The following is a 21815-nucleotide window of genomic DNA, read 5'->3' as shown; positions in this document are numbered from 1 at the left end:
AGGAGGGATTTTGGAGAAGCACACCGGCATTGTTTGCTTTTCTTCTCTGCTTATAATTGCAGAGATAGGAGGAGTCTGGTGTTTTGGAAAGATAACATTTTTCCTGTGTTGTTGAGGCTCCCAGTGAAGTAGCTGAGAGACACCTCGTTATCACACATGTCCACGCTGGGCCCGGCTTCCTTACCAGACCATCACCTGCCTTCCCCCCTGCCTGTGAAGAGTCTTCCTAATCAGAAATAATGCTTGTTTTTGTCCCCAACCAGATCACTGCAATGTGACAGCATCTGCTCTGTGGGTCTGTAATCACAGATGGGTTGTGCATTTACATTTCTTCTTGCGTGTTTTTAGGCCCCGGGGAGGAAAGGATAAGAGGGAGAGTGTATATCTTTACACAAGAGATAACACGGGAACCCCAGCAAAAGCTTTCTTTGCAAACTGGCTTTAAAAACAAACAGTAACAACAACCAAAAAAATTTTGTTATTTTGAAATAGCTATAAATTCCAAAGAAGCTGCAAGAATGTACAAGAGGTCTCACGTACTCGTCACGGTTTCCTCCATTAGTAACATCTTGTAGAACCTTAGTACATGATCACAACCAGGAAATGGACTTAGGTCAATCTAGAGAGCTTACTCTGATCTCACCAGTTTAAAGTGCTTGCGTGTGTGTGTGTGTGTGTGTGTGTGTGTGTGTGTGTGTGTGTGTGTGTAGGTAGGTAGTTTTATACAACTTTATCACATATGTATATTCTTGTAACCACCACCACAATTGAGACACAGAAAAAAGCTCCCCAATGCTATTCCTTTTAACCACACCCAGCTCCCACCCCCATTCCTGCCCCTGACTACCCTTATTTGTTCTCAGTCTCTATTCTTTTGTTATTTCAAAAATGTTCTATAGAGTAAACCACGCGGTACATGACCTTTGTGATTAGTTTCTTTTTTTAAAATATATTTTTATTGATTTCAGAGAGGAAAGGAGAGGGAGAGAGATATAAACTAATGATGAGAGAGAATCGTTGATTAACTGCCTCCTACATGCCCCTATTGGGGATTGAGCCTGCAACCTGGGCATGTGCCCTGACTGGGAATTGAACCATGACCTCCTGGTTTATAGGTCAACGCTCAACCACTGAGCCACACCGGGCCAGGCTGTGATTGGCTTCTGCACTCACTGTAAGTACCTTACAATTCATCCAAGTTGCTGTGAGCACCATGAGTTCGTTCCTCATTATTTCTGCCTGGTGTTCCATGGGTTGGGTTTACCACAGTTTGTCTAACATTTGGGTTGTTTCAGTTTGGGATTTTTACAGATAAAGCTGCTATGAACATTCATGTGCAGATGTTCTGTGAAAATTAATTTTCATGTCTCTGAGATAATGCCCAAGAGTACAATGCTTGAGTTATGGTAAACACATGTTCAAGTGAGCTGTTTTTTGGTCATTTATTCCATTTATGTGACATCCCTCTGAAAAAAATCTGATTAATTTTTAATCTTCCAGTAGAGAATATGTTTTTGTTTTGACCTTGGAGACCGTAACTATGATACCAAGAGGAATGGGTTGCATTCCAGCAGTACCCGGAGCAATCCCAAAAGCGTGTTGAAAGCCTCGCCCTATGATCAGACTGGGTACCCATTAGATTGGAACCCAGCAATATAAGAATGATAGAGGGTCCGACACAGCCCAGGGGCAGGAGTGTAGGCCAGGCCACAGGAGAGTCAGACCCAGGCACTTCCAGGGGCCTCTGTCTGGGTCTCTGCTATCTCAGCCCCTCCTCCTTGTCAGCTTGTGAAGACTGGCCACCTCCAGCGCTCCATGCCACCTGGAGGGATCTATGGCTGCAGAGATAGCTCAGAGTTGATATTGTAATGATAGCTTCAGGCATTGGAGAGGGACAGGGAAGGGAAATAATGCCTTTCCATGGATCTGTCAGCTGTGACCAGGAGGGCAGAGTCCTGCACAGAACCACCACACACTACTAGCCATGGGGCAGTGCTCCAGAAAGGGAGGGGCTGGGTGGACAAGCATACCATGGACTCTTAATGTGACATCATCAATGGGATTTGCACGTGGTATTTCCACGAGTTGGGGAAATAACTGAGGCTTTTGTAAAGGATGTGGCACTTGAGTTGGACCACGAGAGACAGTTAGAATTTGGACTCGAGAAGGGAAATGACAAGGGGCGGGAGGCAGGAATCTAGAGAACGAGAAGCTTGGGACATGTAGAGGGAAGTGTGCAAATGGGATCGATATGTAGGAACTGATGGGTGGATTAGATGTTCAGAGAGTCCCAGGGAGAGGTGGAGGGCCTTGTGGGCCACAGGACTGATGGGGAGAGGGGGAAGTGTGAACAGGTGAGTCTTTGATGTTTCTGACAACCCCTGAGCAGGAAGGATGTGGAAGGCTCCTTAAGCAGCCCTGCTGGGATGGGGATCAGCCAGCCTGACAGTGAGAAGGAGGGGGAGGCGGAGCAAGGAAGTTCAGGGTTGTCAGAAAAGCCAGGCCATTTCACCTTTATTCTGGAAGAGCAGTGTTTCAGCTTTGATCTTATTTTATTGGAAATGTGAGATGACATTGACTTGAGTGTCTTTAGATCACTTCAGCTGGGAGCTCTGGTCGGCTTGCTGGACAGAGGCTCTTTCGCCTCAGGCTGTGCTACGGGGAAGTGGGAGCTGTGCCCCTGACCAGCACTTAGCCCAGGAAACCCTTTAGGGCAGGATGGCTGCCTTCAGAATCATGAGTCCTGCTGGCCACTAACTTCCTTCTTCTCTTACACACGAGAGGAGAGGCGAGGTGAGAGGAGAGGTGAGGCGAGAGGAGGGGCGAGGAGAGAGGAGAGGCAGAAACTGGCCTGAATGGGGCCTGCTAGTTAATTACCCCTGCAGGACATCCAGGAACACCAGAGGCTGAGGCTTCCAGGCAAATGCAGAGCAGGCCTGCCAAGTTGTCCCCCTGCCTGGGCTGAGGACCACGTGTATCTTCTTGGGTCTTGACCACACCCTCTGACAACTGGTCATCGATATTTAAAAAGAAGATGAAGCTTGGAGAGACAAGTGTCTTACCTGTGGCAGCACAGCCAGAATTTACTGGAGCGGAGGCTCCAGCTCAGCTGTCCCAGTCCTGGAACCAGGCCTCTCAGGCCTCCTTCCAGCACCCCACTCCTCCTCCTCCAAACCTTCCTCCCTCTGTGCTTCCCCCTCCCTTCCAGTTTACCACTGTTTCCCTTCCCCAAGCCCCTTCTAACCCTTCCTACATCCTTATGACTCATCTCTTTGTTTCCCAAGATACATCTAGTTTCCCTTTACTATATATTTTAAAAATGAATAATAATTTTAACCATTATTGAGTGCATGCTATGTGCCAGGCACCAAGCTAAATGCTTAGCCTGTGTTATCTTATTTAAATATCCAAACTGCCCTATTGGATAAGGACTGTTATTATCCATACTAGTGACCCGGTGCACGGATTTGTGCACATTGAAAGGAAATTAATTACAAGGTGGCCGGCGGGGCAGGACTGGGCGAGACTGGCTGGACATGCCCTGGAGCCAGCTGCCTGCCGTCCCTCCCCAGCTGGCCGCACCTGGGGTGCCACCATGGCTTGAAGGGCGTCTGCGGAGTGAGTGGGGTCCCTCCGGCAGGGGTCCCTCAGCCTGGCCTAAACCAGCTCTCCAACATCCCCCAAGGGGTCCCGGAGTGCGAGAAGGCACTCTGCAAAGTTGCTGGTACAGGGTGTGGAATGCAAACACAAGTGTGCAATAAACCAGATTCAGGGCCGATAGTTCCCCAGCAACAACATAACCCACAGCCGAAGGTGGAATCGCGCAGCTCTACGAGGAATCAGGCTCCCTCCTCTCTGGTTTCGGGGTGAGTCACCTGAGATCCACTGCTGCCAAGTCACTGCAGCTCGGCAGCTCCTGCATTGAGCATCTGCCCCAAGGTGGTCAGTGTGCATCATACCTACCAGTCGGACAGACACTTAGCATAGTAGCCTTTTATATATATAGATTAACTACCCTGATGTCACAGAGCGGCTCAAGGTGAATTCTCCTGACCAGGTGTGTCCTTTCCTCCCCAGGTGCCCCTGGCTCAAGGTAAGAGCACACAGTGCACCTGGCCTGGTAGCACCTTTATTCTTGAGACCTTCCCATTGTCATCTTTTTCTAGATCAAAGCATTCCTGCCCTGTGCACTCTCTGTGTGCACCTAAAGTCATTGGCACTTCTGTGAGGATTTAGCCCAAATGAGTGTGCAGTGCGGGAATGTCAGGTGTGATGGCAGGTTAATATTAGCAGAGCTTCTGTTCAGCCAGCAGGTTCAGGTGTGGTGGTCCACCTCACATCTGTTCTAAACTGCCAATGCCTGTGTGTCCAGATGTTCTCTGTCTTTACAGTCTCCTAGGTTAGAAAAGACATATAAGGTTCTGCAGACCTTCTGGACTCTAACAAAAGCTGCTCTTTATAGAACACTTTTATGCTACATAACATTTTAATATGCACCGTTTTTTTTTTTTTGTGTGTGTGTGTGTGTGTTTTTTTTTTTTTTTTGTGAGCATGCATAAGAAGATCCTGTGCCTAGCACCACGCTGCCTTTGACCTTAGAGATTTCATGGCTGTGTGTACAGAGGTCCCCCAATGCTAGAGCAGGACTGACCAGACGCCTTGCTCTAGTGATCCCATTTCTGGTTGCCAGCTGTGTTTAAAGAAAACTCTGATATGTGACCCTGTTCTCTCCAGGACTTCACGTGTCTCCTGTGCTGTTTTGCTCTCTCCCCTCCCCCTTTAATGACTGTGACTTTTGCTATTTCAAAGGAAGAGGTTTGCGGGCTTCAGAGCATTCAGAATCAATATCGTAGTAAATAAGAAACATAATGAAAGAAAAACACACTGCAGCCTGTAGGCAAATTTTATCGCTTACGTTCACATGTTAATATTAGACTCAGTGGCAAATACCAGACTTTCAACTGCCTTTTGATGGGGCAAGATAGGCGACGACTGTAATTTGGAGTAACAATTTGGAGGCATCACCTATAGGCATTATGATGTTTCTCTGTTGGTTTGGGCTACTTGTGTCTATTTTTTAAAAGGTGAAATTTAAATGGAAGAAGTGGTGGAGAGGAATTTCTTAACAAAGCAATTGAAAGCAGAGATGGCCTTCCCTTTCAAAGCGCCTCTCTTGAATGCACAACTCCGTGTGATATATTTAGTTTAACACTTTGGTATTTGTATCTCACATCTCTTTTCTTGCTTCTTTTCGTCTTTTGCTTTCTTTTGTCCTTGCTTTGATCTCACTATGGAATCACCTTTAGAATGCTTTCATACACAGCAAAAACATCCCTTTTTAATCTTCCCCATTCTTCCTCAAGTTTCTTGTTCTCACCTCTTTTTTGTTCCCATAGTCAGAACAAGCATTATTTAATCCACAAAGCTGAGAAATGCTCAGAGAATAAAATATTCACTATGGCTGCCTTCCGTGTTATTCCATTCTGCATTTTCACACGTGTACTTCCTCTCCATCCCTATTGATAAAGGCCAGAATTTTCCCGAGCCAGACGCTCATGCAGCAGGGGGGAACCAGGGCTCTTGTATCCCTACTGTCCCTTCAGAGTTTGGTGGGCTGCCTGGAGGAGTTGGAAGCTAGCCAGTCCTCCTGGATGCCCACCTTTTTTGAGCCCCTCCTTCAGCCAGTGGGCTCCTTCTCTGGACAGGGCTGACCACTGTCCGAGGACAGCTGCCTAGAAAGGTAGATAGATGTGTGTGCCGAGGCCCGAGCAGCAGTGTGGATGCCTCAGAATAACAGAGAGTCATTGCAGGAGAAGCCTAGGTCCGGCCTTCTTCTTCCTCTTTTTTAAAATCCTCACCTGAGGATATTTTTCTATCGATTATTAGAGAGAGTGGAAGGGAGGGAGAAGAGAGAGAAAAAAACAATTGATGTGAGAGACAGATCAATTGGTTGCTTCCCAAGGGCACCCACTGGGGCCGGAATTGAACGGAGGTACTTACCCTTGACAGGGAATTGATGAACCCGTGACCCTTGGGTCCTCGGGCCAATGCTCTAACCACTAAGTAAGTGGACAGGGCCTAGCCTGGACACAAAGTGCAATTCCATGTGAGCAGACAAACATCTTCATATATCACAATCATCGCATCCACAGGAATCAGAGGCAGAATGACAAGGAGCGCAGGCACGCCACTGACAAGCTTTCTGCAAGGTATTCATCCTCTCTATGCCTCAGCGTCCTCATCCATAAAATGTGGCTAATACTACCCCTTACCTCACAGAGTTGTTAGGAGGGTAAAAAGAGTTGACATAGCTCAAGGGGTCACCACACTAAGTGGCACTTAATTAGAACTCAGTGAAAGTTAAAACAACATTGTGGAATGCTGTGAGTTTGCAGGATAGATTACTGTCTGGTTAAATATGAACGGGGAACTAATCCAATGAGTGTTTTTGGAGCATCTCATGATTGGCTGACATTTTGAGTCAGCTTGGTTAGCAGTTCTAAGATATAAATATTTCATTTTTGATACAGATGGGCATAGTATTGAACATGGTTGAAAAGGAGTGACTGTCAGCATAAAAGGAACTTTGCATCGGGGAAGTGAGCCTCACCAGGGTGCACTGGCCATGACACTGATAGCTGATGCTGAAGCTTATGGTTGGGGCCCCTTTCAGCCCTCCAGTGGGGAGAGGGGCCTAACGATGCGTTAACATGTGAATTTGTTTTTGTAGGATTTACAGAAGAGAGATTTTTTTTCTTTTATTAAAGAAGCTCCTTCAAATCGTATACACTTCGGTTCCCACAAAGCCTGCCTTAATGTCTGGATCTTTCTAGGTCTGTTTGGCAGGTGACAAACCCTGAAGTGGCATGACCAGGATATGCATCAGGTTTCTCCACCTTCCCTTTTTTAATTTTAAAAGCTAATTTTTTAACTTAAAATTTTTGATCGAATATACTTGACGTGTTACACTGTGTAAATTTAAGGTGCACAATGTCTTACTTGGACACTTTTATATATTGTAATATGATGGCTGATGTAGCGATATTTACCACATTACAGATGTTCCTTCACTTACAGAGGAGTGGCAGCCCTATAAACCCATTGTAAGTTGAAAACATCCTGGAGTTTTTGTGTGCATTTAATACACACAACCTACCAAACATCACAGTGTAGCCCAGCCCATCTTAAACATGCTCAGAACACAATATCCAAAAAACATTAGCAACACAGTATGGAGCATCAGATGTTTACCTTGTGATCATGTGACTGAATGGGAGCTGTGCTCGCTGCTCTGCCCAGCATAAGGAGGCAGTATCATACTGCATATTACCAGCTCAGGAAAAGATCAAAATTCAAAATAAGAAATATGCTGTTGCACCATCAAAAGTAAAAAACCTGTAAGTCCAGCCATTGTAAGTCAGGGACTGTCTGTGCAATATTATTGTCTATATTTATTGTACTGTGTATTAGATCTCTGTGGCTTATTTACTACATGTTATAAGTTTGTAGCCTTAAGCACCATCAATCTTATTTCCACCCCATCCCCTGGTAACCACCATTTGAGTCTGTTTTACAGGTTCAATTTTTTGAGGTCACACATGAGATCATACAGTGCTTGTCTTTCTCTGTCTGACTAAAAGATAACTTAAAAATTCATTACTGGCCTTTGTATGGGTACTTTTATGCATTTTATTTGTTGTTTATTGCAAGCATAAAGATATTCTCAGGCATACCTGAAAATCCAGGTGTCTTAAGTTCAATTTTTGTGTTCTTTCTATGGCATCATTCTCACAAGTAGCCAATACTGAATATTTTATATAACTTGTTTAAAAAGACGCCGTGGAAATGTAGAGCATCGTGATTAATGTCTGTGCTCAAACTGTGTTGCAGACCCTGTTTTTCCTGATCTTCCAGCCCCCAAGTTGGGAGCCAGGAGCTGGGGGTGAGGGATGAACACAGGTCTGAATCCTCCCCTCAGAGAGGTCAGAACCCCCTCACTGAGTCAGCGGGGGAGGAGTGCTTTGGGAGTTGGCTTCTCTGATCCCCATGGTGGTTATCTGGTTAGCGGAGGTCAGGGACCAACAACCACAATGGGAATCAGAGAAGCTAACTGGCAAGGGAATATGGATTCAGATCTTCAGCAAGGCCTAGGGGTTTAAACTCACCCCAAAACTTTGCTTTACCTCTTCCCCTCCATCTTATGAACTGACTAGGACTTACAGACACAAAAGCCACATATTGTATGATTCCATTTTTATGAAATATCAAGAGGAGGCAAATTCATAGAGACGGGAAACAGATTAGTGGTCGCCAGGGGCTGAGGCGAGGCGGGGAGGAGCAGGAAATGGAAGCTGACTGCTTACGGGGTGCAGGGCTTCCGTTCAGGGTGATGACAAGGTTCTGGAACTAGACAGTGGTCATGGTTGCATCACACTGTGAATGCACAGCACGCCCCTGAATTTGTATACTTTAAAATGGTCAAAAATAGTAAGTTTCTAGATGAGTATTTGTGATCCCACTGAAAGCAATAAAAAAAAAAAAAATCAACCAATGCTTTGAGAAGCTTTGGGGTTGTGTGAGAATCGTCTGGAGTGCTGGTCAACCCGACTACTGCCCACTGACTTAGAAATTCTTAAGATGGTCTTGAAAACCTGCATTTTCACATGGTCCCAGCTAATTCCCAGGTAGGGACCTCACTCTGAGCAACACTGGCTCTGAGGCAGGAGTTTTTTGTTTTTAATTGGAATGTGCTGTGTGTGCTATTTTCTTGTCCTATTTGTCACAGCCCGTGCATTCCCAGCTAGCAGCATGCCCAAACCTCAGCAATAGCAGGCAGGGACAAGGGTTGGAAATGAATGCCTGTGGTGGTGACATGGGCACTGATGGTGGCAGAAGTAATATTGGTAGAATTGTAGCAGTAGCAGCAGTAGTAAGAACAATAGGGAGAGTAAGAGCAGACACCAGGATCATATGGGGTCCTAGTCAGGGGACTAACCTAATTGTGAGGGTGTTCCATGCAGAGGTAGCCAGCAATCAGGATCCCAATTTTGGAAATGGCAAGAAACACCCTCATTCTGTAGATTGGGGTCATCTCCCAGGGGCTCAATCTTGCAGTCAAGGCAGGACAAGAAGGCCCAGGTAGTGGAAAAGCAGAGACATTACAATAACAGTAAGAAAATTATCTCCCTCCCAATCCCTTCTGGTCACAGGCAGTGGCACAGAACCCTGGGGTTCTGGCACAGCTGCTCGGTTAGGATGAGCCCTCTTCTGCACACAGGGGCTGATTCACTGCACAAGGGGCTGTGTCAGGGGCCAACTCTAAGCCAGAGCTACTCAGAATGAGGTCACCAGAACAGCAGCGGCAGCAGCCCTTTGGAACTTTTAAAAATGCAAGTTCTTGGGTCATACTCCTGACCTGCTGGTGAGACTGGCGCAGGTTCAAGTTTGAGAAACACTCATCTAACTTAGATTGATTTGTGCCAAGTTGCCATACCTTGAGGGAGAATTAGAATATTCAATAAGTCTCATGGCAAAGACCTGGTAACTGTGTGGGTTGCGGGATACAGACATGGCCCAACCCGAGGTGGCATGGCAACTTGTAAGTCCAGGCCTGTGTGGCCCGGAGGTTCATGCACTGGTTTGGGGAGCAGGTGGAGATGAGTCTGCTAGGTCAGCACTTGCTTCTGAGCTGGGCTTAGAGATAAGGTTCTGGACTGATGGTTTATTCTCTTACCTCCAAGTGCGAGATCTAAATATAATTCCATAATAATGGTTTTTTTAAAATATATTTTTATTGCTTTCAGAGAGGAAGGGAGAGGAAGAGAGAGATAGAAATATTAATGATGAGAGAGAATTATTGATTGGCGTCCACAACCCGGACATGTGCCGCAACTGCAAATGGAACCCTAACCTCTTGGTTCATAGGTCAACACTCGACCACTGAGCTACGCTGGCCAGGCCACAATAATTTTTTTTATTTATTTCTGTTTGTAACTTTCTTATTGTCAATGTGTACTCCTTGAGCCTGATGACAGGTGTTTCTTTTATTGTTAAGGAGCAGATTTATCTCCCTCCCAGTCCCTTCTGATCACAGGCAGTAATGCTTCTTCCCTGTTGACCTTCCCAAATGCTATTTACCAAAACGTATAACACACAAGGATTCCCAAATGGCTCTCGACCAATTTAGTATTGGATTTTGTAACACTGGAAGGTAAACATTTATTTTTGCAGAAATGAGTTTCTGTTTTCCTCTCTGAGTTTGTCAAGGAGAAAAATCTTCTGTAAAATGTTTTTCTTACTGTTATTGTAATGTGGTAGAATGGGTTCATTTGTTAAGGATGACATTTCTTAGGTAAAGTGTTTTTCTTACTGTTATTGTAATGTCTTAGAATGGGTTCATCTGTTAAGTGTGACATTTGGGGATTTGTTTCCTTCCCCGGTGAGCCTGGGGCCTTGTTTTTACTTGGTTAACGGGTGGGTTCTCTCACTTTAAGGCAATTTTCAAATCTCAGCACACCAATGCCCTCAGCCTGTCACCGTCCTGTCCATCAGGACCAGTCTTTCTGGAACACTCGCCTGAGCTGTCTACTCATCCTCTTCTCCCACAGGTCCCAGATGCATCCCGAAGGGAATTCTTTTTTTCTCACTGGTCCCATTAGGAACCTGCTATTTGCTTAAATCAGTGGTCCGTCTCAACTCTCATTTTCTCTAATGCATTTTGATTTTCCTGACATTGGACGTGGTATAACTCTGAGGATAAAAATGGTGTCATTTTTCAGCCATATGGCCTCTCTGTACGTATTTGTGAAGTGAATGCACGTAAACTCTACCCTTGATATGATTCTGCCTCTTTGATGCTGTTTCTAGCCCATCTGATCCTCTAGCTTGTCTTCCTCCCTCCTCAGTACACGTTTCCAGAGTACAGTTCTAGTCTTCTTCACTCTCTCCTGGAACTCTCACCCTCTTATGGGCCGACATCTCTCATCACTGTGTCCCTGATGCTCTGTGCCTTTCCTCCTCACCTCTGGACCATTCTTTCGGTTCAGCAGGCCACCCCTGAATGTCTGCAGGGCTTCACTCAGGTGAACTCAACTTGTTCTTCCACTTATCCTTTTTCCCCCTCTTTTCTAATTGATGGCATCTTCCCAATCACCCAGACACTGGTGATTCTATAGATCCAATTCAATGCTCATGTCTTTTGATTATGTCTATGGTCTGGAATAGTGAGAGCACATATTCAAACCTCTGCTTAACTCAAACACTACCTTCTCCATGAACACTGCCAACCAAAATAATTTCTCCTTCTGTGACCCCTCATAGCACTTTCCTTCCAACAGCCATTTTTCCCCTTTGACCTTTACTCTGTTTCCCTTGTAATATTCCAACTCTTTGAACTTGTCTCCCCTCCTGCATTACATTGTAAGCATCTTGACAGAGCATTTGTGTCGGAGTTGATTTTGAGTATGGGCAGGGGCCCAACCCAATAGCTTATGGGGTGCTGAGTCACATGCAGGAGCTGGGAAGAAAAGCCTGCTCATTGTCACTTGCTTTTGAACCCTTCTAGTGGCAGGGTGACATCTCCCTCAGAATCCCATAGGTCATCACTTCAGTTGCATGTGGAACAATGTGTATCTGAAGCATGTCAGGGTGAAGCTGGTGTCACCCACTTTCTCTTTTGAAAAACTTGTAAATGCCTGCCCCTCCCACGTCTCAACCACTAAACCAATGAGGAGAACATTTGACACTTGGACACGGTGACTATCATGGCCAATAGCTGACATCCAGTTACTGGGCAGAGACCAAACTCAGCCCCAGGTCGCCTGGCAGCTAAGGGTTAACAGGTGTGGGTCCCCTGGTGTGGTGTTCAGTGCTCATCATTCAGAATGTTCTCGCTGAACTTATGCAGATTCCCAGGTTCCTGCCATATGGGCGAACCCTCCCATGGGTGCTGTGCCCATGCGTGGTTCCTTGCCTCCTCCCATGGCGTGTCCTTTTGTCCCCAGTGCACATGGAGGGGAAAGGAAAAACCAAACGGGTTAGGTATGGCCTCCTAACCTTCTTGCTGGTATTACTGTTCCAAGAAATTTAACACAGAAAAAGCCAGCCAACTTGTAGTAGATGGTTTCTAGAAGCTGGACATTCTTTGGGCCAACCCAGTCCCAGTTACTTGGTTATCCTTCTAATTCATGATGAGTGAAGAAACAGAGGGTCCTCACAGCCTGGCTTCTCCACCAGCATCCTTAACAACTCTTGGATGAGGGCAAAGATGTCACCCACCTAGAAAACCCACAGTGGGCATGCTATGTGCCAAGATGGTCCTATGTACTTCCAGATCAGTGGTTCTCAAAGTGGTTTCCATATAAAGCATGGACACTCCTGGCTCCACTTAGAAACAGAAACACTCAGGCTCCACCCTAGACCTTTGAAAATGAAGCTGTGGGGGAGGGGTCAGCAATCTGTCCCAACATCTCCCCGAATGCGGATGTGCCCTCTGGTTTGAGACCACCGTTCTAGCGTATAGGCTTATTTTTCCATCTTGAACACAGCTTCTTCGGGTGCCTTGGGCTGCTCTGGAATCTCTGTTCTAGTGTCCTAACCCTTCCTAGAGTGAAAATAATCACTAAGACTGGCTACTCAATGTTGAGCATGTACGTGATGCCAGATGCCAGGGATAATTCTAGACATCTATGTATATTAACTTGTTTAATGCTCACTACAACCCTATGAGGTCCCCCTTCTGTAGATGAGAAAATTGAGGCACAAATTGACTGGCTAAATTGCCCAGGATCACCCCAGTAACAAATGTTAGCACTTGGTTCTGAAACCAAGGCAGTCTGACTCCCAACCATATGCTATGCCTCGTTAGAGGTTTCTGCCATCTCCCCACCCAGGCTCCAGTTTTTTCTCCTTTCTAAACAAATACCTGTATTAGTCTGCTAGGACTGCCATAGCAAGTACCACAGACTGGGTGTCTTAACAGAATTTATTTTCTCATATTTCGGGAAGCTGGAAGTCCAGCCAAGATCAAGGTGTCGGCAGGGTTTCTCCTAAAGCCTCTCTTCTTGGTTTGCAGGTAGCTGCCTTCTCACTGTGTCCTCACGTGGTCTGTCCTCTGTGTGCATGTCCCTGGGGGCTCTGTGTGTGTCCAAAATCTCCTTTTTTTGTTTTGTTTGAAATTATATAGTTTTACTTTTCAATTACATTTAATATTCAATATTATATTAGTTTCAGGTGTATAGCATAGTGGTTAGACATTTACATAATTTATGAAGTGATTCCCCAGTAAGTCTAGTACCCACCTAGCATCGCACATAGTTTTACAATATTATTGACTGTATTCCCTATGCTGTACTTTACATCCCCAAGATATAGTGTAACTACTAATTTGTACTTCATAATCTCTTTATCTTTTTTTTTTTTAATATATTTTATTGCTCTTTTACAGAGAGGAAGGGAGAGGGATAGAGAGTTAGAAACATCGATGAGAGAGAAACATCAATCAGCTGCCTCCTGCATACCTCCTACTGGGGATGTGCTTGCAACCAAGGTACATGCCCTTGATTGGAATCGAACCTGGGACCTTTCAGTCCACAAGCGGATGCTCTATCCACTGAGCCAAAGCGGTTAGGCCATAATCTCTTTATCTTTTTCAACTTTCTCTTATCTGCCAACCATCAGTTTCTTCTCTGTATCTATGAGTCCTTTTCTATTTTGTTTGTTCATTTATTTTGTTTTTCAGATTCCACATATCAGTAAAATTATATGGTAATTGTCTTTCTCTGTCTGACTTATTTCACTTAGTATAATGCCATCTAGGTCCATCCATGTTGTTGCAAATGTAAGATTTAATTCTTTTTCATGGCTGAGTAGTGCTCCATTGTGTACATGTACCACATCTTTATTCAATTGTCTATCAATGGATACCTCAGTTGCTTCCATATCTTGGCTATTATATATGAAATATTCTTCTTTGTCTCTTGTGATAAGTATTGCTCTTCCAGCTTTTTCAGAAATTCCATTTGCCTACTACATTTGGTGATCATTATGTACATAAAGGTATCAACCTTTAAGTCTGTGGAGTTTGGCCTGTGTTTCAACCCTTCCATTACTAGGTGTGCGACCTTGGGACAGGTTAGCATCCCTGAGACTGTCTCTTAATTTGTGAAGTGGAATTAATCTAGGTTAATAATTAGTGGAATTAATATGGCAACTTCCTAGGGTTGCTGTAAAGTTTAAATTAGGTCATAGAAATAAAGCACTTTACACTACCTGCTCGTGCAGAAGGAGATGTGCGTAATCTCTGTGAGCCCTGCTTCTGCCCATGGCAGCATGTTCATTACTGGGCAAAGATTTCCTTTACATCCTAAGACCAAAACATCAACCCTGTTAACATTGCCTCTGGTGCATGACTATGTGTCTGGACCACTTAGGGCGTTTCCTATAAAAACCAGTGTGTGTGCAGATGGAAATGCCCATATAGCAGTTGATAAACAGGACCAGGGGACAGTGGGAGGACAGGAATGCTGGCCAGGGAAGGGCTGTGGGCCACAAAGAAAATAAACCTCAGAGGACACCTGCCAGCCTGCAGCAGTGGGTTCTAAAAGCTGGGCCTCACTTCTCTCCAGGTGTACAGCTCAGCTGCTGGAAGAACATTGCTGTCCTGGGCTGCTGTGTCACAGATGTCTTCTGACTCACACTGACTGGGTTGTCACAATTTTCTACTAAAATTACCAACACACAAACTTTTCTGCAATCTCAATTACCTGAATGTCTGTCTGCATCTCAGTGGGTTGGACACACATTTGAGATGACATGTCATGGACCATCTTGTGTCTTGTCATTTACAGAGGAGCTGAAGGCCCCCTTAGAGGAGTACGTCCACAAACGCTACCCGGGGCTGGTGAAGGTGGTGCGCAATCAAAAACGGGAGGGCCTGATCCGAGCGCGCATTGAGGGCTGGAAGGCAGCCACCGGCCAGGTCACTGGCTTCTTTGATGCCCACGTGGAATTCACTGCTGGCTGGTAGGTCACACGCTGAACCCTAGGGGTACTCAAGACCTGCAGTGAGGTCAGGAGGGGTTAGAGTCTGGGAGGTGGGTGCCTGATTCCTCTGGGGCCCCTGGAAGAATGGAAAAGGGTTGGTTGGAAAAGAAGGTGAGACCATAGTCTGGGATAAAACTGGGAAGCAGGGAGAAATTTATCTGTTGTCTACTTAGTCCATTATTGTCATTGTCATAGGTCCCTTGTGATTCCTCATTATAGGCAGACACTGTGTCTCAAAGTTCACTAAGTTGTCCTGTAGTAATCCTCTCAGCCTCCTGACGATGATAAAGATTTCCGTCTTGTCCATGTGGCAGGTCCGGCATGGGCTGTCTGTGGCTCTGCTCCACCTGTCCTCTGCACTCACTCCTGTCTAGGACGCACCACTTTTGTGGCTCAGAGAAAAGAATGCCGGCTGAATCTTGCAATGACTATGCAAGTGTCTGCTCTGAGGTGACATTGTCACTTCTGCTCCCATCCCACTGGTTAAAGCAAGTTACATGTCCAAGCTATACATTGATTGGGGTTGAGGGAGAGAGTACGGCCCTCTGCAGGGAGGCCTTATGGGCCACATGGTAAGAGGCAGGGTGTCCCCTGGAAGGGGAAGCAAATTGCTGGGAACAGTGTGCACACTGTCACAGACTGGAGATGAAACTGCTCACTTCACAAGCATTCTTTGAGCACAGTCTCCTGTCCCCATGCTCAGTAAACCATCCAGAGAGAGACTGAGCTGGATGCTTCTCAGTGTGTGGCACCAGAAAACCTGAGGGAAGTGTGGTCCATTTAAGGAGGTAGTGGGGCTTTGGGTTTGGGGCTGAAGCCAGACCACCTGGGTTAGAAGCCTGGTTCTGCCACCAGCTGGCTATGTGGCCTGGGGCAAGTGACTTAACCTCCCTGGACCTCCGTTTCCTCATTTGTAAAATGATGACCATACTATGTATTTAATGGGATTGTTGTGAGATTTAAATTAGCCAACACATGTGACGTGTTTAGAAGGGTGCCTAGCTCGTAGTGAGTAATCGATAAATATGAACTATCATTAGCTTATTAGGAATAACATGTGTTCATAGATTAACCAAGGCAGCCTGTAATCAGAGTGACATGGATAAGGTGGAGAAGATGGTCTAAGAGTTGAGAAGGAGGAGAGAGCCTTCCTACTGGGGGAAATTAGGGAAGGCTTCTTGGAAGAGGCGACACATGATCTAATAAGCCTCGGTAGGTAGCCAGACTCCCTGCCGGTGGCAGAAGGGGATTCCCAGAGGAGAGCAGCGTGAGAGAAGACTAGGAGGGGACAAAGAACTGAAGCGTGTCTCAACCTCAACCTAGATGGTGTGTGCAGAAGTATTGGAGGCAGTAAATGGTCCAGCGTATATTTTATTGCTCATTTTAAATAGAAAGATGAGGTGAGCCAGCAGGTAATTCAGTAGCTGCAAATGAAAAGAGATGGGATGTATGCCGAGCATTCTCATCATTCTTCCAAATAATGCAGAGGAATGGGATCTCACTTGACTCTTTCCGGAGCCTGTGCTCCATGTTAAGCGGGGAGATTAATGCGTGACTTGTGAGAGCCATCTTCTTCCCGAATGTGGAGAAGGAGCCCTGCCTGCATCTGCTATGGAGACACACACTGGCAGGGTGACTTACCATCTGCTTTCTCCCAAGCCAGCAGGGCTACACCTAGAACCTGGAGCCTTCAAACTTCAGAGGGAAGGCAGTGGAGGAGCAGGGAGGCGAGGGGTGCAGTGAGAGATCAACCAAAGGATTTGTATGCATGATATAAGCATAACCAATGGACACAGACACTAGGGGCTGAGGGTATGTGCTGGGGGTGGGGCTGGCCGGGGAGAGGTCAATAGGGAAAAAAGGAGACATGTGTAATACTTTAAACAATAAAGAATTAAAAACAAAAACAAATGAACAAAAAAACCTGGAGCCAGGTCACTGCCTATCTCCCTATCTCCCGGTGCAGCCTTGAGGGGCAGGCTCTCTGGGATGCAGGAATCTGCCTGTGTTTGCATTTAATTCATCCATCCGGTCAGCCATTGCTAACCAATTCAATTAGATCCCTTTTAAGAAATCAATTAAATAATCAATTAAAACAACTGAAATAGTCACACACACACACACACACACACACACACACACACACACACACAAAGAAGCTAGCAAAATGCTTATTAAAACCAGGCCATCAAGGACAGAAGTGACCTATTTTAGGAAAGGAAATTCAGCTCCTGCAGAAAATACAAGAGGCATCTACCAGTGCCCCGGGGGAAACTGAAGCTGCTATGTAAAACTGTAATGCGATGCAAATCATAGAGTCAGATGGCCTTGCTTTGGCCTATGAGGCAGGTATAAAAGACAGGCAGGCACTTTCTGAATTCTTGCTCCAGGCCTCTCCTGCAGGCATCAGCATGGTAGCATCCCACTTGGCGAGGGCCTGAGCTGCATGGCACAGCGCTCACTTAGAGCTGCACGATCCAACTGGAGCAGGCCACTCGGGAGCCTCAGTTTGCACCCTAGTTCCAGCCTGCCAGAGCCCATCCGTTAGCTACATTGCTGCTGTTCATGTCCTGCTATCCGGGGGTCTGTGCTCGTTGAGGTGTGGGCTACTCAGGAGAGAGACTTTATTTCTACTTCTCTGTTTCAGGGCCGAGCCGGTTCTCTCCCGAATCCAGGAGAACCGGAAGCGGGTGATCCTCCCGTCCATCGACAACATCAAGCAGGACACCTTTGAGGTGCAGCGGTACGAGAACTCGGCCCATGGGTACAGCTGGGAGCTGTGGTGCATGTACATCAGCCCCCCGAAAGACTGGTGGGACGCCGGAGACCCTTCTCTCCCCATCAGGTCTGTGGCAGGCACGCTCTGGTGGCCTTGAGTCCCAGAACCCAGAGGACAGAGGAGCCAGGGGAGGAGGCTAGGGGACACCCTGGGGATGGGGCAATGGTGTGTAAACGCTGCTTTAGGAATTTTGGGTGTCCTACCATCGCAGCATTTTGATCCTTTAGCTACAGTTTTCAAGGGCAGCTTCTTAAACAGAAACCCTGAAAGACTGAATTGCTGGTGTTACCCAGGTTGTGAAATCCCCCTTTCTGAGATCACCAAAGAGGGTTCTTTTGCTGTTCAGCACAAGCTTTATTCAATGGTTCTATCCATAATTAAAAGTGGGCATATGAAAAAAATAATAATAATTCAATGGCCAGAGAAGGGGGAAGCAGAAGCATATTCTGGTTTTGGCTTGGGGCAGAGAAGTTGTATATCCTTGAGGGTAGAAATGAAGGTGTGATCTAGGCAAATAAGGGGGAGGAATATTCATGATCTTTCTGGGAAAGGTGTGGTGGTTTTCCCCAGAATCGGCTTCCACCTCTTTTCTGTTTTCCTTTATGGTCCCTTCTGGTTATCATCATGGTGAATATCAGTTGTCATGGTGCTCCAGGTGTCTGCGGAGTGGGGTCCTTCTGGAGGCAAGGGAAGAATCCACTTCCTTGCCTTTTCCAGCTTGTAGAGGTTGTCCTCACTCCTTGGCTCATGACTGCATCATATCCCTTCCTCCTCTTCCTTCTTCACATGGCCTTCTTTCTTTGACTTTCTTGCCTACCCTTACGATGACATTTGGGGTGCACATGAGTACTCCAGGATAATCTCCCCATATCAAGATCCTTAATTACATATGCCAAGTACTTTTCCCCATATAAAGTAACATGTACAGGTGGATTTTTTTTTTGTGGGGGGGGCGCGCGGGGATCATTATTCAGCCAGCCGCAAATGCCCTGACTTTTCAATTAAGATGATACTCGAGTTATAGTTCATTAGTGTTTGTGATTTCTAATTGAGGCCAAACTGACTTAAACCTTCATGGTTCTGTCTTACGTTAGAGGAGAGGAGAGAAGCTTTGCCCTAGTTTTAGGACACCGTTGGTATAAAGAAGGATAGCAAGAAGGAATAGTGGAAGAGCAGTGAGAACACTTTACAGGTAGCCATGAAGTTCTTTCTCAGTTTACAAATTTTTAATAAATAAGAATTAGATTGCGAGATATACAGAACCCCCCATCCCAGTACCCCATCCCCTGCCCCATCTATAATAATAAAAGTATAATATGCTAATTAGGCTGGACAGCTGAAAGACCTTCCAGACATCATTCCAGATGTCCTTCTGGATGAAGCTGCCACAGTGGGGGCTGAGGCAGAGGCAGTTAGGGGCAATCAGGCAGGCAGGTGAGTAGTTAGGGGTGATCAGGCAGGCAGGCAAGTGGTTAGAGGCAATCAGGCAGGCAGGCAGAGGGGCAGGGGTGATCAGGCAGGCAGGCGAGTGGTTAGAGGTGATCAGGCAGGCAGGCAGAGTGGTTAGGGGCAATCAGGCAGGCAGGCGAGTGGTTAGAGGCGATGAGGCAGGCAGGCAGAGGGGTAGGGGCGATGAGGCAGGCAGGTGAGCAGTTAGGGGCGATGAGGGAGGCAGGCAGGCAGGCAAGCAGTTAGGGGCGATCAGGCAGGCAGAGTGGTTAGGGGTGATCAGGCAGACAGAGTGATTAGGGGTGATCAGGCAGGCAGGCAGAGGGATTAGGGGCAATCAGGCAGTCAGGCAGAGGGGTTAGGGGTGATGAGGCAGGCAAGCAAGTGGTTAGGGGTGATGAGGCAGGCAGAATGGTTAGGGGTGATCAAATAGGCAAATAGGCAAGCGGTTAGGAGCCAGCAGTCCCAGATTGCGAGAGGGTACAGGCCGGGCTGAGGGACCCCTCTCCCTGCCATGCACAAATTTCGTACACCGGGCCTCTAGTGTTCTTATATTTTCCTGCTCAAATTGAAAGCTGAAGAACTGCTTTAGAGTAGAGCCACCTATGGGCAAATCTGTGTAACAAGGAAGGCAGCCTTTTGGGCCAATAACTTTCTCAGCCAAAGATGCCTCCATGGCTCATTCCCATCCCAACCTAGATATTCAGTGTCTTTCTGTGATGCTACAGGGCCACACTCTTGGCTCTCTACAAATAATAATGTAGATTCATCACTAAGGTGTCATCTGAGAACCAAAGCATAACCCTTGGGATATTTAAAAATTAATGGGTGAGATACTACTTCAAACCCATTTGGATGGTTACTATTAACAACAACAACAGAAAAGAGCAAGTGTTGGCAAGGATGTGGAGAAATTGGAAACTTGTGCACTATAGGTGGGAACATAATGTGGTACATATTAGTATATGCAATGGAATACTATTCAGTCTTTTAAAAATGAAGGAAATTCTGACACTTACTGCAACATTGATGAATCTTGGAAACATTATGCTAAATAAAATAAATCAGTCACCAAAAGACGAAACTATGATTTCACTCATATGAGGTATCTAAAATAGCCAAATGCATAGAGACAGATAGTACCATGGTGGTTGTCAGGGGCTGGGGTAAGGGAGGAATGGGGAGTTGTTATTTAACGGGTATAGAGTTTCAGCTTTGCAAGATGAAAACAGTTGTGGAAATTGGTTGCACAATAACATAAATACACTTAACACTGCTGAACCGTACACGTAAAAGTGGTTAAGACAGTAAATTTTATGTCATGTGTATTTTACCATGATTCACTCCAATGAATGTGGAGTGCTTAAAGACCCCTTGGCGCTCAGATTTTGAAGGAATGAAGTTCATATGATTGGCTGACATGCAGTGAGTTTCATATTTTTGGTCAAAAGTTGCTTCCTCCATGACATACAGAAAGGCTAACCTCTGGCCTTGATAAATAAGGGAATGAATGAGGTTGTGACAGTGGTGTTAGTGACAGAGGGAAAGAAGTAACTATAGTGCAGTGCTGCGGGTGCCCGGAAAACATGCTGTCTCTGTATATATACTGCACTAAAGCAAAAATGTGGCTTGTATTTTATGAGCTAGGGCAACATTAACAGATGATGAATAGGCATTTTTAAAAGACTAGAAAATAGAGTCGTGATCATGAATCATTAATTCACATGCATCTCTGATGTACAAAATAGAATCACATACCAATGATCTCTTTTTAATGTACCATCACTTATAAAATGCTTAATCTGTTTATAGTTGATGGAGATATTTAATTGTAGGAAGGAGTTTTTATGGCCCTTCTGATGTTATTAAGCAGATACAATATGATTCGTAAATGTTAGGACATGGTGGTTCCCACCTGCCCCCCGCCCCCATGGTCCCATTATTTTAATAGTAATGATTTTATTCTGGCAAAGGATGGGATGAGAAGAGCTTTTTTGCAATCCAAATGGCATCAAATTGGATGGTCTTTGTATACAGAGCCATCACAGTAGGCAACATAAAGTAGGAGATTTTGCATTAGGGGAATATGTTTCTTTTCTGTTTTACTTCTCCCCCTCTTTCTTCCTATATAACTTCTGCTTGGCACACAGCTCTTTCCCGAGGTTTTCTATTTTTCCTCCGCTCACCTTTGTGAACACCGGAGTTTCAGGTGTAGAGGGTGGGCAGTTGCCATTAAAGAGGACAGAGCTAAGTGTAAGGCATGGGGATGGGAACTGAAGAACTCAGGCCCCCCAGGGAGGTGCCAGTCCATGCGATGGTGCTGGGGACCAGGGCCAGCATTATCAGGTCCTCAGACTTGTAAGAAAAGATGCAAATCCCTATCATTTCATAAAATCTCCGAATTCTCAGTGTTGGCAATAAATCCCTCTTCCAGACAACATGTTTTCAGACTAGATTTGACCACAAGGGTCCCTGGAGTTGATATTTAGTCTACATGTGCTGCTTTGGGGACCTCTGACATTCCCAGGACAGCCTGACTCCATAC

At 45.8% G+C, this 21815-nt stretch overlaps 1 protein-coding gene across 1 annotated transcript in view; it reads left to right on the top strand.

The window, feature by feature from the left end:
- GALNT17 (polypeptide N-acetylgalactosaminyltransferase 17) overlaps positions 1-21815 on the top strand; it is a 439780-nt gene that overhangs the window by 229708 nt on the left and 188257 nt on the right. Inside the window, exons 4-5 of the mRNA XM_080679997.1 lie at positions 14847-15021; positions 17690-17887. Coding sequence (XP_080536123.1) covers positions 14847-15021; positions 17690-17887 — 373 coding nt within the window. The remainder of the gene's footprint in view (positions 1-14846; positions 15022-17689; positions 17888-21815) is intronic.

This window comes from Plecotus auritus, assembly GCF_963455305.1.
Source record: "Plecotus auritus genome assembly, chromosome: 7".
Taxonomy (NCBI): Eukaryota; Metazoa; Chordata; class Mammalia; order Chiroptera; family Vespertilionidae; genus Plecotus; species Plecotus auritus.
This window is presented reverse-complemented; position numbering and strand designations above follow the sequence as displayed.